At 46.3% G+C, this 12,576-nt stretch overlaps 1 protein-coding gene across 4 annotated transcripts in view; it reads right to left on the reverse strand.

Annotated features, from left to right (window-relative positions):
- Positions 1 to 12,576, reverse strand: part of tnc (tenectin) — a 130,418-nt gene that overhangs the window by 23,880 nt on the left and 93,962 nt on the right. For all 4 annotated transcript variants that reach the window (XM_089574275.1, XM_089574273.1, XM_089574274.1 and 1 more), the window contains exons 5-11: positions 5,643 to 5,705; positions 4,797 to 4,985; positions 3,920 to 3,979; positions 3,154 to 3,339; positions 2,226 to 2,420; positions 952 to 1,146; positions 6 to 62 (exon numbers count right to left, since the gene is read on the reverse strand). In XM_089574275.1, the coding sequence (XP_089430401.1) occupies positions 6 to 62; positions 952 to 1,146; positions 2,226 to 2,420; positions 3,154 to 3,339; positions 3,920 to 3,979; positions 4,797 to 4,985; positions 5,643 to 5,705 (945 nt within the window). The remainder of the gene's footprint in view (positions 1 to 5; positions 63 to 951; positions 1,147 to 2,225; positions 2,421 to 3,153; positions 3,340 to 3,919; positions 3,980 to 4,796; positions 4,986 to 5,642; positions 5,706 to 12,576) is intronic.

Genomic DNA, 12,576 nt, shown 5'->3' on the forward strand with positions numbered 1-12,576 from the left:
CTTACCCTTTGCGCCCAAAGTAGCTGCAGTGGCAGTGGTAACTTCTGGTGCCGCGGTCGTGGCTGTTTAGAACAAAAAGAAAAAAACACTTTTTTAGATACACAGTAGCGCTGTGGTAACACACATTTCACTGCAATATTGTTGTTGTGGTACCCAGCTAAGAAAAAAAGACAGGCTAATGTACGTGTCTTACGAGTGACGCAGATGCGCATGAGTATTCTGTGCTAACGCAGACAGCTAAAGAGCTGATTGCTGGAGTCTGTTTCCGGCATCGAGCGCGCCACAAGTTCATACCACGGAAAGGTTCTTGAAAGAAGCACCCGAAACTTCACTTTCCGTCTCGCATAACTGCAGGTGCTTGCGTAAATGGTTCCCCCTTCGTGTTCATTGAGTTGAGTTGAGTTGTTGTACGCTACATGTGGAATTATTTATTTATTTAGCGTTTATCTGCCCGCTGTATCTGGCACAGCGCAGAGCGCGTGCGTTGCAAGCTCGCGTGTTCTTCAGTTATTTCGTATTTTTCTTTTTTTTTTTTGCTACTATTGAGAATTTGAGTTGAGGGTGTTTGTGTAGCAACGCTAAGAAACGCAGCCTTACACGCGAAGACGCTTATCACTTAGTAGTATCCGTCGCTGCTTTTCCTATGACACCTGCTTTCTTATGCATTGAGGCAAGTGAGTACACTTCCCACAGAAGCCTAAAGTGTGCGGTCAAGGCGCAAACGGAATACGCTTGGCGCAAAGATGTGAGGAATGTTCGCAGGAATACGATCACAGTTTTTTCCTCTTTTCTTGCTGATTCCCAAGCAATTTTCCTCGGTATCCTAGAGAGAGGTGGACACAATAGAACAAACGAAACGACCTCTAACCAGCGCTGTTTCTCCTTTCGAAATACATTTCTGGAATAATTACTCGCGCAGTGACTGCTGAGGATTGATTCATCGGTACTCACGACACTCGTAGTGCGGGCAGCAGGCTCCTTCCGGATGTTCTACCCGGCAGCTGCTGACGTCCTCCTCCGGCTCGTGGCACATCATCTTGTCGCAGCTGACCATGCTGTTGGCACACGTGCAGTTCACGTTGCATGGGTCCTTGGAGAAGATCTCATCTCCTGGCTTGTACATGCGTCCCTCGAAACGGCACTGGCCTGGAATGGCAACGAAACGTGGAATTAAAACATGAGAACTGTTTCTTTATGGTGTGTTTGTCTCCTCTCAGCGCAGTGTTACAAAGCTTCCTCACTTTGTTGTTCCTCCAGGTTTAAGTGGCAAGAAATTAAATAAAAGTGCAGTCAACTCGCTGCTGTAAGCAACTACTTCAGCAAAGTGAAGGGGCTCCAAGGGGGAGCTTTTGGAATTTGAGTTTGTTGATTCGATTAAGCTTGCAGTATAGTCAAACAGCAAACATAAAACTTAAGAGTGTGCAAAAGACCATATTCACGGAGACTTCCTGTACTAGCTATACACTGGCTTACGTTAAAAATCGTTGACGCAACAGTCGAAGTCAAAGAGCATAAAAAATGAAAACAACATCGTGGTGAGATTTATAGCTCGTGACTGACAACGAGAGGGTAAATCAAAATGTAAAGATCCCAAGCGTCCAGTCTAACGTATGAACCTGTTATTACCAGCTACTTCCGCATCGACAAAAGCGACGTTCTGCCGACTTGGTGCATTTACGTAGCGTGATAGAGCGACCCTGAAAGCATCCTTATAAGCATACGCGTCTGCTTTTTCCTTCAATTACGCATCGAATGTGACAGCGCAACCACTATTAGGAAAACTTTCCTCCTCTTTTGTGTTCTGTGTGAAGCTTTCTCTTAATTTTTTACAGTTTTGAAGTGAATAAATTTATACCTGGTTCTTCAAGTCGACTACAGCATATGAGACTCTAAATACCTCTATTTGAAGCCGCCGCATCACTTTTTTCTTAATTGTCTATTCTCTCGGCAACAATACCAGGCTGAAAGGAAAAGCGGCAAGCTTGGTGCAAGTACCACAACGTCTAATATGCTTGGCTACTCATAAGCTACTCATAACTTATTGTGATGATTATGAAAATGCGCTTGTGAACGCCGTCTTCTATGGCATTGTGGAATGATGCTAACCACCCGAGGACTGAATCACTGAGGACGGCGAGGCATAGAATGAATCACCGGAAACAACTGCCGAGAATTTGTCAGTTTCTCTCGGGCATTCTGAGCAATTGCGGCTTGGTACCACGTACCTTCGCCTGGTACGCCCGATGGGAACATGACAGCCATTGTAGTCGTGGTGTAGGGAACCACCGTAGTGGTCGCAGCGGTCGGCGTCAAGCCCTCGCCCGGCACGCCCCTCTTGGGTTCCACAGTTTCGAGTGTCGAAGGAGTCGTTGCCCCGAAGCTTGTCGTCTCAGGGCCCAGTGTCGTGGTCATGTCGGATGCTGTGCAGAAGTAGGAGGACGATGGTGCCGGTTATTACAACTTCGATTTCATGCTCTCGGATGGTCCGGTGAAATAACTTAGTGTTATCGCGTTTATTGCTCACGAGTCTGGAAAACCTAACAATTGTAACCTGAGGTACGAATGTAGCTTCAGTTAGCCTGCGTGAGATTCTTATGACTGTCAAACGGCGTCGTTCATCGCTGACCTCTTTTCGAAAGCCTTCTTTCCCCGTTTGATATGCTGTGCTTTTTCTACAACTTCTCATGCAATTGCTATCAATATCTATATCTGCTGTTCTGTTCATTATACTGAGTGCATGGCACGCGACCAATGTTTTCCTGACGGCGACTTAAGGGAAGAGCTCCGTGCACAATACATAATAATAACTGTGCCGCAAACCCAGATAAATCATAACGCAATTACTTGAATGTATGTTACCACACATACCTAAGGCAAGATTTTTAATCTCTATACATTTAAGCTATCAAGGAAACGAACCCTCGCCAAACTCAATATTGTGTGCGGCATCGTTCTATTCTAGCACATGCATTTTCATGTGGTACTCATTCCACTGCCTGTTGAACGAATTTTTAATTTTGTTCTTATCGTCTTTCAAGTCCGCTGAACACAGTGGTCTACTCAGCGGCGGTAAATCACGTTTCGTATTTACGCTGATGCCAATCTGTTTAATGTCGACATGCGATAGTTTTTAGGAGCACCCAAAAAACTCACGGCATTCGTATCGCATGGGGCAGCAGTGTCCTGGTTCGCTTGGCATGGCTACGCATCCGTCCGATGGTGCTTTGCAGTCCTGTACGGCGCAGACCACTTCATGACGCATGCAGTAGCAGTGCTTGCAAGGCTCGGTGGAGGGCACCTGTGCCCCGTCTTCGTAGAACTTTCCATCGTGCATGCAACCTGGTCATGGCGAGAGAAAAAAATAGAAAGAGAAAACAAAGGTGACAAATTATTGGTGAAGGTGTGGTGACACCTATTTATTTAAGGGACTGCGCTGTTATCATAACTAACATGTTTTTCGATAGAGCCTAAGCAACGGTTGAAATTTTGTAAGTAATCGTGCTCTACCGCCCCCCCCCCCCCCCACCTCCCCCTTTTTTATTTCTCTTCTTTGTTGCCCTTTCAACGGCTGTTCCTGAGGATAACTTTAGTGGACGAAATTTTCTCAAGAAATTTAAATATGAGTGTTATTTGATACACAAAAATAACTTAGAGACAATTTACCGAGCTCCATAGCAGCAACAAAGCATACCGAAAGTGTCAAGTAAAAACAAACACTATAATGGCGCAAATGACACGGACAAAGCTTGTAAACGCATTCCAAGCTTATGAAGAGAGTTTGTACCATCTCATGCGAGGCTTAGTCGTTTATGTAATTCAATGCATCTTGCGCTCAGCTGAAGCTTTGTCGAGCACGTGTGTGTAATCGAATGTGTATAGCATCCCGAACAGGTGTGCCTGAAGCTGGCCCTGAACTCACCTGTATCAGGAGCTTCGGTCGGCAACAATCCTGGTGGAACCGTAGTAGCTGCTTCTGCACCTGTTGTGGAAAAAAAGTCATTCTTTTTATAGAACTTAGAGAGTTAAACTTACTGATGGCACCATTGCTCACTTTTGATACACACAGATAAAAGCTACAAATAAAACTACGTTCGACTCGCAGTCCGTGAAAGATGACATTACTTGAATTCGTTCTTGCGCACTTTGATAAACCTCTACGCATGAAATGTCTGCGACAACCAGAGCGACATGAATCGAAGGCTGTCTGTGAAACCTTTGACTAACAAAACCGTTCACGTCTCGCTCCAGCTCTTTTTGTAAAGCTGTCTTCTCCTTTATAAGACTACCTATGCAAGAAAGCCACCCTGACGGTTTTTTTTTTCCTAGCATATTCTTGTTGATGTTGCAAATCATGAAATTGCGAACAAAAAAAAAAAGAAAAGCAGGTACAGGTACAGTCGTTTGATAATTTCATTTTTATCCTCATGATGTATTTTCACTTTCGAGCGGTTTCAACGCAAGCAGTCATTGGGCAGTTGACCTGATAGGCAGACATTTCCTTTTTCCGGTGCTCACTCATCACTGGTTCAGTTCTCATCCCAATGTTCCCTTCCTCCCTCGTTTGCACGAAACTATCCAGTGTTATAGAGTAATCCACAACTTCCCACGCGTTTACGTTGTCATATTTCATTAATCAATCAGCCTCTTCCACGTCCCGCCGGTCATCAGCGTCCAGAGAAGACACTTTAAACCCTATGTACTTTTACCTGTTCAAAAAAAGCAGGTTAAAACTGGTAAAAAGAGAAGAATTGGCAGAAAGGGGGAATTAAAATAACGACAAAGAACGCCAAACTCACTGCAGTTGTATCTGGTGGGGCAGCAGCTTGGCCTGGAGAACACGGGTGAGCAGCCGTCCACGTGAAGTTCGCAGTCCTGCAGCACACAGGCGCTGCTGTTTCGGATGCAGTAGCACACCTCACAGGGCTTCTTGGGGTCCTTTGGCATCCGGGCTCCTTCCGAGTAGTGCTTGCCGTCGATATAGCACCCTGCAGGGGCAGAACGGGCACAACGGTTGTCAGTTCTGATACTTGCCTAATTGCGCCTCTCGCATTCTGCTTCGCATGCAATACTTCATAATTAAAAAAATTATCAGTCCTAGGACTTTCCTACGAGCACATGTAAGCTGAATGAGTTGCTTTAATGCTACTGACGCTTCTCACGAAATCACTGTCAATAAATATGGAAGAAATTCGGCTTATGAAATTTTATGCATGAATCACTGTTTAGTGAAAGTTTACAGGAGTAGCACTGAACTGTAATAAATGCTAATGTCTAGTTTATTTGCTTGTACAAAATGCTAGTTGTTTTCTTTACTTCGTGTCACAACCCAGGGCCGAGGAACGCTCCCTCAGTACGTTCGTGAATGACATATAAAAGAGACTTAAGCACAGTGTATTAAGGCAAAATAATGAAATTCTTGATACTCGTCACTACCTGGTAATACTTCCATTCATGCATTCCCTTTTGCCGAGTTACTAAACAAAAAAATTTCGAATAATGTTTTAAAGGCAAATTAATAACAACACAGCACAAAAAGTCCCTACCTACTCGTTATGCTTTGTTCACCTGCTGAACACTTCAACAAGGCTGTTCTGATGAGCGCGGAATAAAAATAAAAAAGAAGGGAAAACTGGCGACCGTACCTGCTCCTTCATCGGCGAGTGGCGCTTCCGTTTCTGGCTCGTAGAGGGCGGTAGGTACCGGCACTGAAACGAAAACGCAGCAGCGCAACTGCCGATTGCAGACGCTTGCCTCCTTTCGCTGGGCTGCCTCGTCCAGAGACTGCGGACCCGCATGCCCACATTCTCTAGACATGGAAGCCACCTCAATGAACGTGGCTGGCCGTATTTACGACTGTGTACCTGAGCGTAATGAATGTACCCTCGCATTCCGGCAATCCGCTCTCTGCAGCCGGCGCTCATATGCCTACGCAAATTGCTGCCACTTTTATTTACAAAACATTTAGGAAATAACTTGGTGGTTATGATTGACTGATTGGGTTACAATTGATTGATTGATTGATTGATTGATTGATTGATTGATTGATTGATTGATCGATCGATTTATTTATTTATCTATTTGTTTGTTTGTTTATTTACTGCATAGTTAAACAAATGAGTCGTAGACAAATGAGTGCCAGTATTGTGTGCACGGACACAGAATCAAGCAGATACCTAATAATTTTTGCTTTAATCTATTATAATTTTTTTTTTCTTATTGCTGTTACCCACTCAATAAAAACTGCCGGATGCGGAGGATGCCCTTCCTCCTTATCCGTCTTATAAGCATTTGTTGAACTGAAAAAGCGCCTGTGGCAGGTACCCAATGCCGGTGACCTACCTCGCACCTCAGGCACACTAAAAACAACGGTAAGCAGCAATCAATGCGGCAAAACTTTGCTTATAGTTTGCATTTCAAAAAACTGCAGTTCATCTGCGAGTGCAAAATAGAACACCTTCACGAGCATCTCAGAACGGAGGTGCCTTGTATTTTCACTGTTATAGTTACCGCTCTTCCTGTTGGCGCTGCTGCTGCTCCCGCAGGTTCTACCTCCTCGTACCGGATCGGTCGAACGACCTTTCTTGAGTGGCCGTGCAGTACAGGTTTAGCGAATCAAATATGCATGATCTTTGCGTGTGCTCTTTTCAGTTCGTTCCGTTTTGTGTTTCTGCGCTTGTGTTTTATGCACGACAACACTGTCTAACCTTTTCTTCTCGTTGCCGAGACGCTGCACGTGTCGTACTTCATGGGCAGTGCAAGTACAAAAGAGAAGAAGGAGACAACGGAGCCTTCCGGCCAGTCTGCACTGCTTAGTATGTCAAGGACACTGCCCTTCCGCACATCGGAGGGGAGCTGCCAGCGAATATTCCATCGGAATTCCGGGGAAAAAAAATTACACTATAGCCATCGCCGAGCAGCTGAGCAGAAGGGAAGGGGGAAGGGGGGGGGAGGGGGGGGGGGGGGGGGGCTCGCGTGATTCCCGTGAATTAGAAATCGCACGCCGCGGCGGTCTCGCCCTTTTCATATATCTCTGGGCGTCGCCCCGAAACCGTTGACAAGGTCGGTAGGTCACGATTGGGCGCTTCGTTCGAGACAAAACAAACTGCGACCACTTATATAATGTTATGAACATGCTGTAAAATCTTCAGTGATACAATTGTAGGGGACGGAAGGAGGAAGGCGGACGAGGAGACAGCGGTGCCAATATCTGTACCTCTGAGCACCTGTTAGATGTCAGAAGTAGCCTTGAAAAAAAAAAAAAAAAGTCGCTTTATCTCTCAGCCACGCGGACGCGTGCGAATGAGTCTGTAATGCGAGGTGAGCTGCGCCCACCGCGGCTCTATAGCTGCTGCTTGCTCGTGCCTCTTTCAGCTTATGATCTTCGTGGCTCGTTCCATAGCGGCGCGGCGAGGTGGGCGTACTACTACCCCTGGAGTGGCAGCCTCACGCTATTTTGTTAATACCTAAATTACACTTTCTAATGACCATAATAACTACCATTAAGCACAAGTATTTCCTTTTTGGAGTAAGAGTAGTGTGCTGTCGTGAGTTGTACCTATTTTCCTACTTCACCTTGACTTTAGCGACAGTGTTTCTTCTAAACAAAATATTGACAACAAATGTCAGCTATTTCCCTGCATCTACAAGTTACATTTTGTACGCTGGGAAAATTATGACGATGCGACCAATTGCGGATACTGTACAGATTTGTTCACCATTTTGGCTGAAAGAAAGGCGAGGTCCCTCAGCCCTATGTTGCTAACTGGCCAGTTTCAACAAATCCTGTGTGCCGCTTCGCCCGATAACAAGATAGCCCTCACTTCTCTCTCTCTATTTTCTCTCAAAGTGTGTTGAAATGCACTAGAGGTCCTAATTGTCAAAAGTCCGCACCATTCCAAAATCCTGCTATTACTTTTTCTTTAATATAATCGCAAAAGTCGATTCGTTCTGTCTCGCTCAGTTGTAATCGTAAACACAGTAGCGTTGTGGGCTTCATCTGCTTTCAAAAAGAGGAGTCACTCGTCTTTCCTGAAGATGTGTCCATCCCTCTAAGACAACTCGACGAGTTCGGACTTGACCCTCTTTTCTTACGCAAATAGCTTTAGGCCACGGCCATCACGGTTGTTAGGACGTTCATTAAAATGAAAATAGGGCCACTAACTAGAGTTCACTTAAAGAAAAAACATCTCCACAGGGCACACGCGCTACTTCATGCTACTGCCTTCAATGACCAGCCCAAAAAACCCTCCGAGAAGAACCAATAAGAATGCAGAACCTATAATGTATAGTCTGAGTAATGTATGAGGTTACTGTATACCGCACTAAGTCGATCTACGGTGTTCAGCTGGAGCCCGTTCCTCTCGACAAAAGCGGCGCGACCAGAGGTCGCCAGTTGCGCGTTACGGCCGGTCCGTGCCTGGAGTATTCCAATTGGGAAGCCAAGCTCTTCTTCGCAGCGGAGGGCAGCATTGCGCTGCGCTCGGCGGTGTCTGCGTGTCCCTGACGGCGTGAAAGCACCACGCACGAGATCCCTGCGTCGGCGTCTTCAGGCGTCGTGCCTGTTTGATTTCCCATTCGTCACGTTTAACTTCGCCTCCGCATGCCGCCGTTTCCACCGGTCTTCCTGTTCCTCCTCCTCGCCACCCCTCTTTCCACACTTAACACTTTCTTACCTTTTATTTATCTTTGTTTGTAGCCGATTAAGCTCCGGACACCTGCCTGTTTGAACGCAACGATGAGCAGCGCCTTCACTTGCAGTGCTTGTCGGTTAGAGGCATTGCAGATTGAGGAGACGGAAAATGGAATTCTTGCGAGCCGACAGTTCACCGAGAGATAGGAGGGAGGCCTCAGCCTTCTACAACACCTCTGGTGTAATTCCAGCTCACAATCTCTATAGATATCGCTTAAGTCATGTATATAAACAGGAAATCCACAGGAATATCAACAATATACGTAACCTATCCCAATTACATGACAGAATTCCAAGTTACATTACAAGACACTTCGAGGATTGGTCAGTACCGATATCACGTTCAAGTTAAGGAAAACAATGCCTGAAGTACACTGTACCAAGGCTTTCGAATTATTATAATTCTGTCCGTTCTGACCTCTTCACAGCAACCTACAAGGACCTCCGGCAGATGTATTTGGTTTCTATGTAATGTTGTCTAGCCTTGCTGTTGTTTTCTTTTGCATTTTTAGCAGTGAGTTCCGCTGTTGTTTTGTTTTTCTTTGTTTTCTGTTGCTTTCGTTTACTATTAGTACTATATCTGCATCATATTAAATATGTATGTATATGTTTGGCTATCAAGAATATGTTTGCTTATGTGATGCTGCCACTCTGCCTAAATAAGAGATTGTGGACCCGTCAAGCTGTCCAAGGATAGCTTTTTTTCTACAATCGCCCCCTCTGTACTTGATGGCAAATAAAGATTTCATTTCATAATCTTCTAGCCTTCTTCTGGACAACGCGAATACAAGTTCTCTCGTGAAAACGTTGATCGACGTACCATGGCCTCACATATGCCCATTGTTCAAGTTCGTCTCGTTAGACACCTAGCAATCTAACACGCCATTTCGCCGTACTGCGGCTACGCTCTAGTAGACGTGAGGTAAGGCCTTCTAAGCTCTGGTTAGGGCAGTCTAAGAGACGAAAACTTTAGCCTGTGGGGCATCTCCGCTGAAGTGGAAGAGTTTAAGAGAAGACGCGGAAACTAAGGGAATGAGTTATGTTCACTGAGTCAGTGATGGAGGCACCTTATCGGTTCGCTTAGTTGGGGGCTTCTCGTAAAATGGCGGAAGTTAATACCTGAGAGCGCGCCTATTACACATGGTTCACTTGCGTTTTAAGTGTGTGCGTGTGAGCTTTGTTTGTACTTCACTTCATCTTTATCATCCTCATCCGGAGTAGGCTCTCAGGTAGATTACAGGGCTAACATCTCTAGTAATCATTAAAAACTGCCTCTTTTTTTTTAGCGTCGCCCCGCGCTACTACTATTTCCTGCCCTTCTATGCGCGCTTCGCTCGTTTAAGAAGCCGACACATCTCTTGACATGACTGCATAAAGTTTCACGGGACACACGCGCACCTGTAAAAGAGCATTTATCGTCGGCGCACTACAGCAGCCGTCCATAAATTTCTGAAACACGAAGTATGCGGCACACCTAACTTTCAGAACACTAGCGTGGATTGCATAGCGGCCTTCTCTACGCTCTCGCAAAATGCTGCTCACTCAATGCCGTCCGCGGCGCTCTGGCGTTATGCACACTGGTTGTAGCACCTTTCCCGTCTCGACCCGAACTGCGGCCGGCGAACAGGGTGTAGCTCGGCGCCCCTTTCACGGACCTGCTGCCTTCGGTGCTGCAGTCTCCGAGATGCCTATCTCGGGCTAAGCGGCACGTTCTATCGTGGATACCACGCCGTTCTCCCGTTCGCGCAGGCCGCGGGGCGTTTGAAAGTTTGGCGTGGCGTGTCCGGTACGAATTTATGGCTCCCTTTCTCTCTGCGTCTTCGCCTTCCCTTCTTCCTCCTTCCACCCAGTCAGTGGGGCCTCGCCGGCGGCGCGCGTTAAAACAAAAGAGCGTTGACCTTCATAGTCCCCGCGGCCCTCCATTACACGGACGGAGCGGGGTGGGAGACTCCGGTTAAGCGTCTTGACCGGCGTGGTTCGGCTCAGTGCAGTCTTATCGAGTGGACTGCAATTAACGACACTCGCGCATTTTCCTATAGGCTACGCATCCCGTCTTTCTTTCTTTTTTTTTTTTTTTTCTATCGCGCTCTCAGAGAAAGGAGTTGGGTTTGCTACGCCACCTCCTTGTCTCGTCCGTGTAACGCTCCCCACCCTCCCCCCTTCTACCTCCCATTGCAGCCCCCTCAACGTACTGTGCTGTTGGTGCTTGCGTCTGTCGGGGCGTCTGGTATGGGGCGGGCGCGGTGTTCGTGTGTTACGGCTGTTGCGTGGCGACGCGCCACTGGCCCCTCTCCATGGGTCGGTCGTTCACTGGGTGCAAGAAGCCGGTGTGTGGCCCTACTGCATCGCTTCGCTGCATCATGCGGCGGAGCCATGTACGAGGCGGAAAACGAGAGCAAAAAAAAAAAAAAAAAGAGAAACAAACGAAGCGAGGAAAGTAGTGCACAAGCCAAATCCTCAGCCTCCTTCCCCCTCGTTCTCCGCGTTCACACTTATTGTTTTCCTTTATTACGGCGCGAGCGAAATCCTTCTGTCTCGCCCTCTTTCGGAATCGTTCAGGAACCCTGCAAAGCGGATATGCGCCTTTGGTGCTCCTTTGGATGTTTCTGAATCTCTCTTCGAATTCTATGTTATATATTGTCAAGATTTTCGTGTTGCACTTCTGTTTTGCCCGCTTCTGTTTCGCCAAGCACGCTTAAATTTTGGCTTCTAAAACCTTCCTTTCTTTCTTTTTCTTGTAGAATGCAGCAGGAGCGTCAGCAACGCCAGCAACAATAATTGCTCAAAGCACAAGCAGCGTTTTGAGCAAGCATGACAAGGACTCTCATCACAGTTGCATGGTGTGAGGCTATGCACAGTGAAGGCGTTCTTCCAGCACAAACAAAAAATGTACATGAATGCATGATGCTGTGATGTTGTAGACAAGCGCTTGAACCGCCTTGTGTTACAGCCACGCACGCTTTAAGAAAACAAACTTCTGTGTACTTCAAAGATGCAACCAAGAAAAAAAAAAAGACCTACTAGCAGCACGTTCAGTTTGCACATCAGCGCTGTAAATGCGCCTACGCTTCGCCACATCGCGACACTCATAACGCAACACGGCAACTTTTTCTATTGCAGTAACGAAATTCAAATGCAACAAAGCACGTTGCACCGTTCGCAACACAACATCGGGTATGCGGCAGTTTTGCTGAAGCCATTACCTTGATTAGCTGCTGATTGTTAGGGTATTAACCACTGCAGTTAACTAAGCGGTGTTACAATTCGCTTTGGCTCTTAGGGATTAATGCGATTTCAAGCTGATCTTAAGATGAGTGAACAGCCTTGCGGCAGAAGTTGACACAAACATCTCCAATTGTGAGATGCTTTATCTTGCAGGGCTATTGTCAGGTTACATCAGTTATCACTACCATGGGGATTCTGTCTCATCAGCATCAAGTTAATCACCAATGCAGCGGGGGTCAAGTACAGAAGCAGCATCGAGATGTCCGAAGCAACAAACGCGCAGGCAGTGGTCTTGAGATTCTACTCGCTTTTAACTTCCGACTTTATACACTTAGCCACGTTGGTGGCGTTTACACTCTTATGAGTGGCAACACATCAGGATTACCAGAGCTAACGTTGCCATAGTCCAAGTTAAACTTGACTAAATGAGTACCACCATCGTTCTGGCTCGAACATAATGCATCGAAAGTTGCCAGGAAAAGGAAAGACTGGCGAATTTACTATTCGAAAATTATAAAGCTCCAATTATTTCGACATCTGCTAAGGTCAAAGTAGCAATGGCTTAGCAAAACAACCATGCACTATTTGCAAGGCGCATGTTTCCTTCGTTTTCAGTACCATTTGCAACCACACATCGTATCTTCCGACTAGTCCTTGGTTGG

Source organism: Amblyomma mixtum, chromosome 2, assembly GCF_055824585.1.
Source record: "Amblyomma mixtum isolate Tamu chromosome 2, ASM5582458v1, whole genome shotgun sequence".
In the NCBI taxonomy this organism is placed as follows: Eukaryota; Metazoa; Arthropoda; class Arachnida; order Ixodida; family Ixodidae; genus Amblyomma; species Amblyomma mixtum.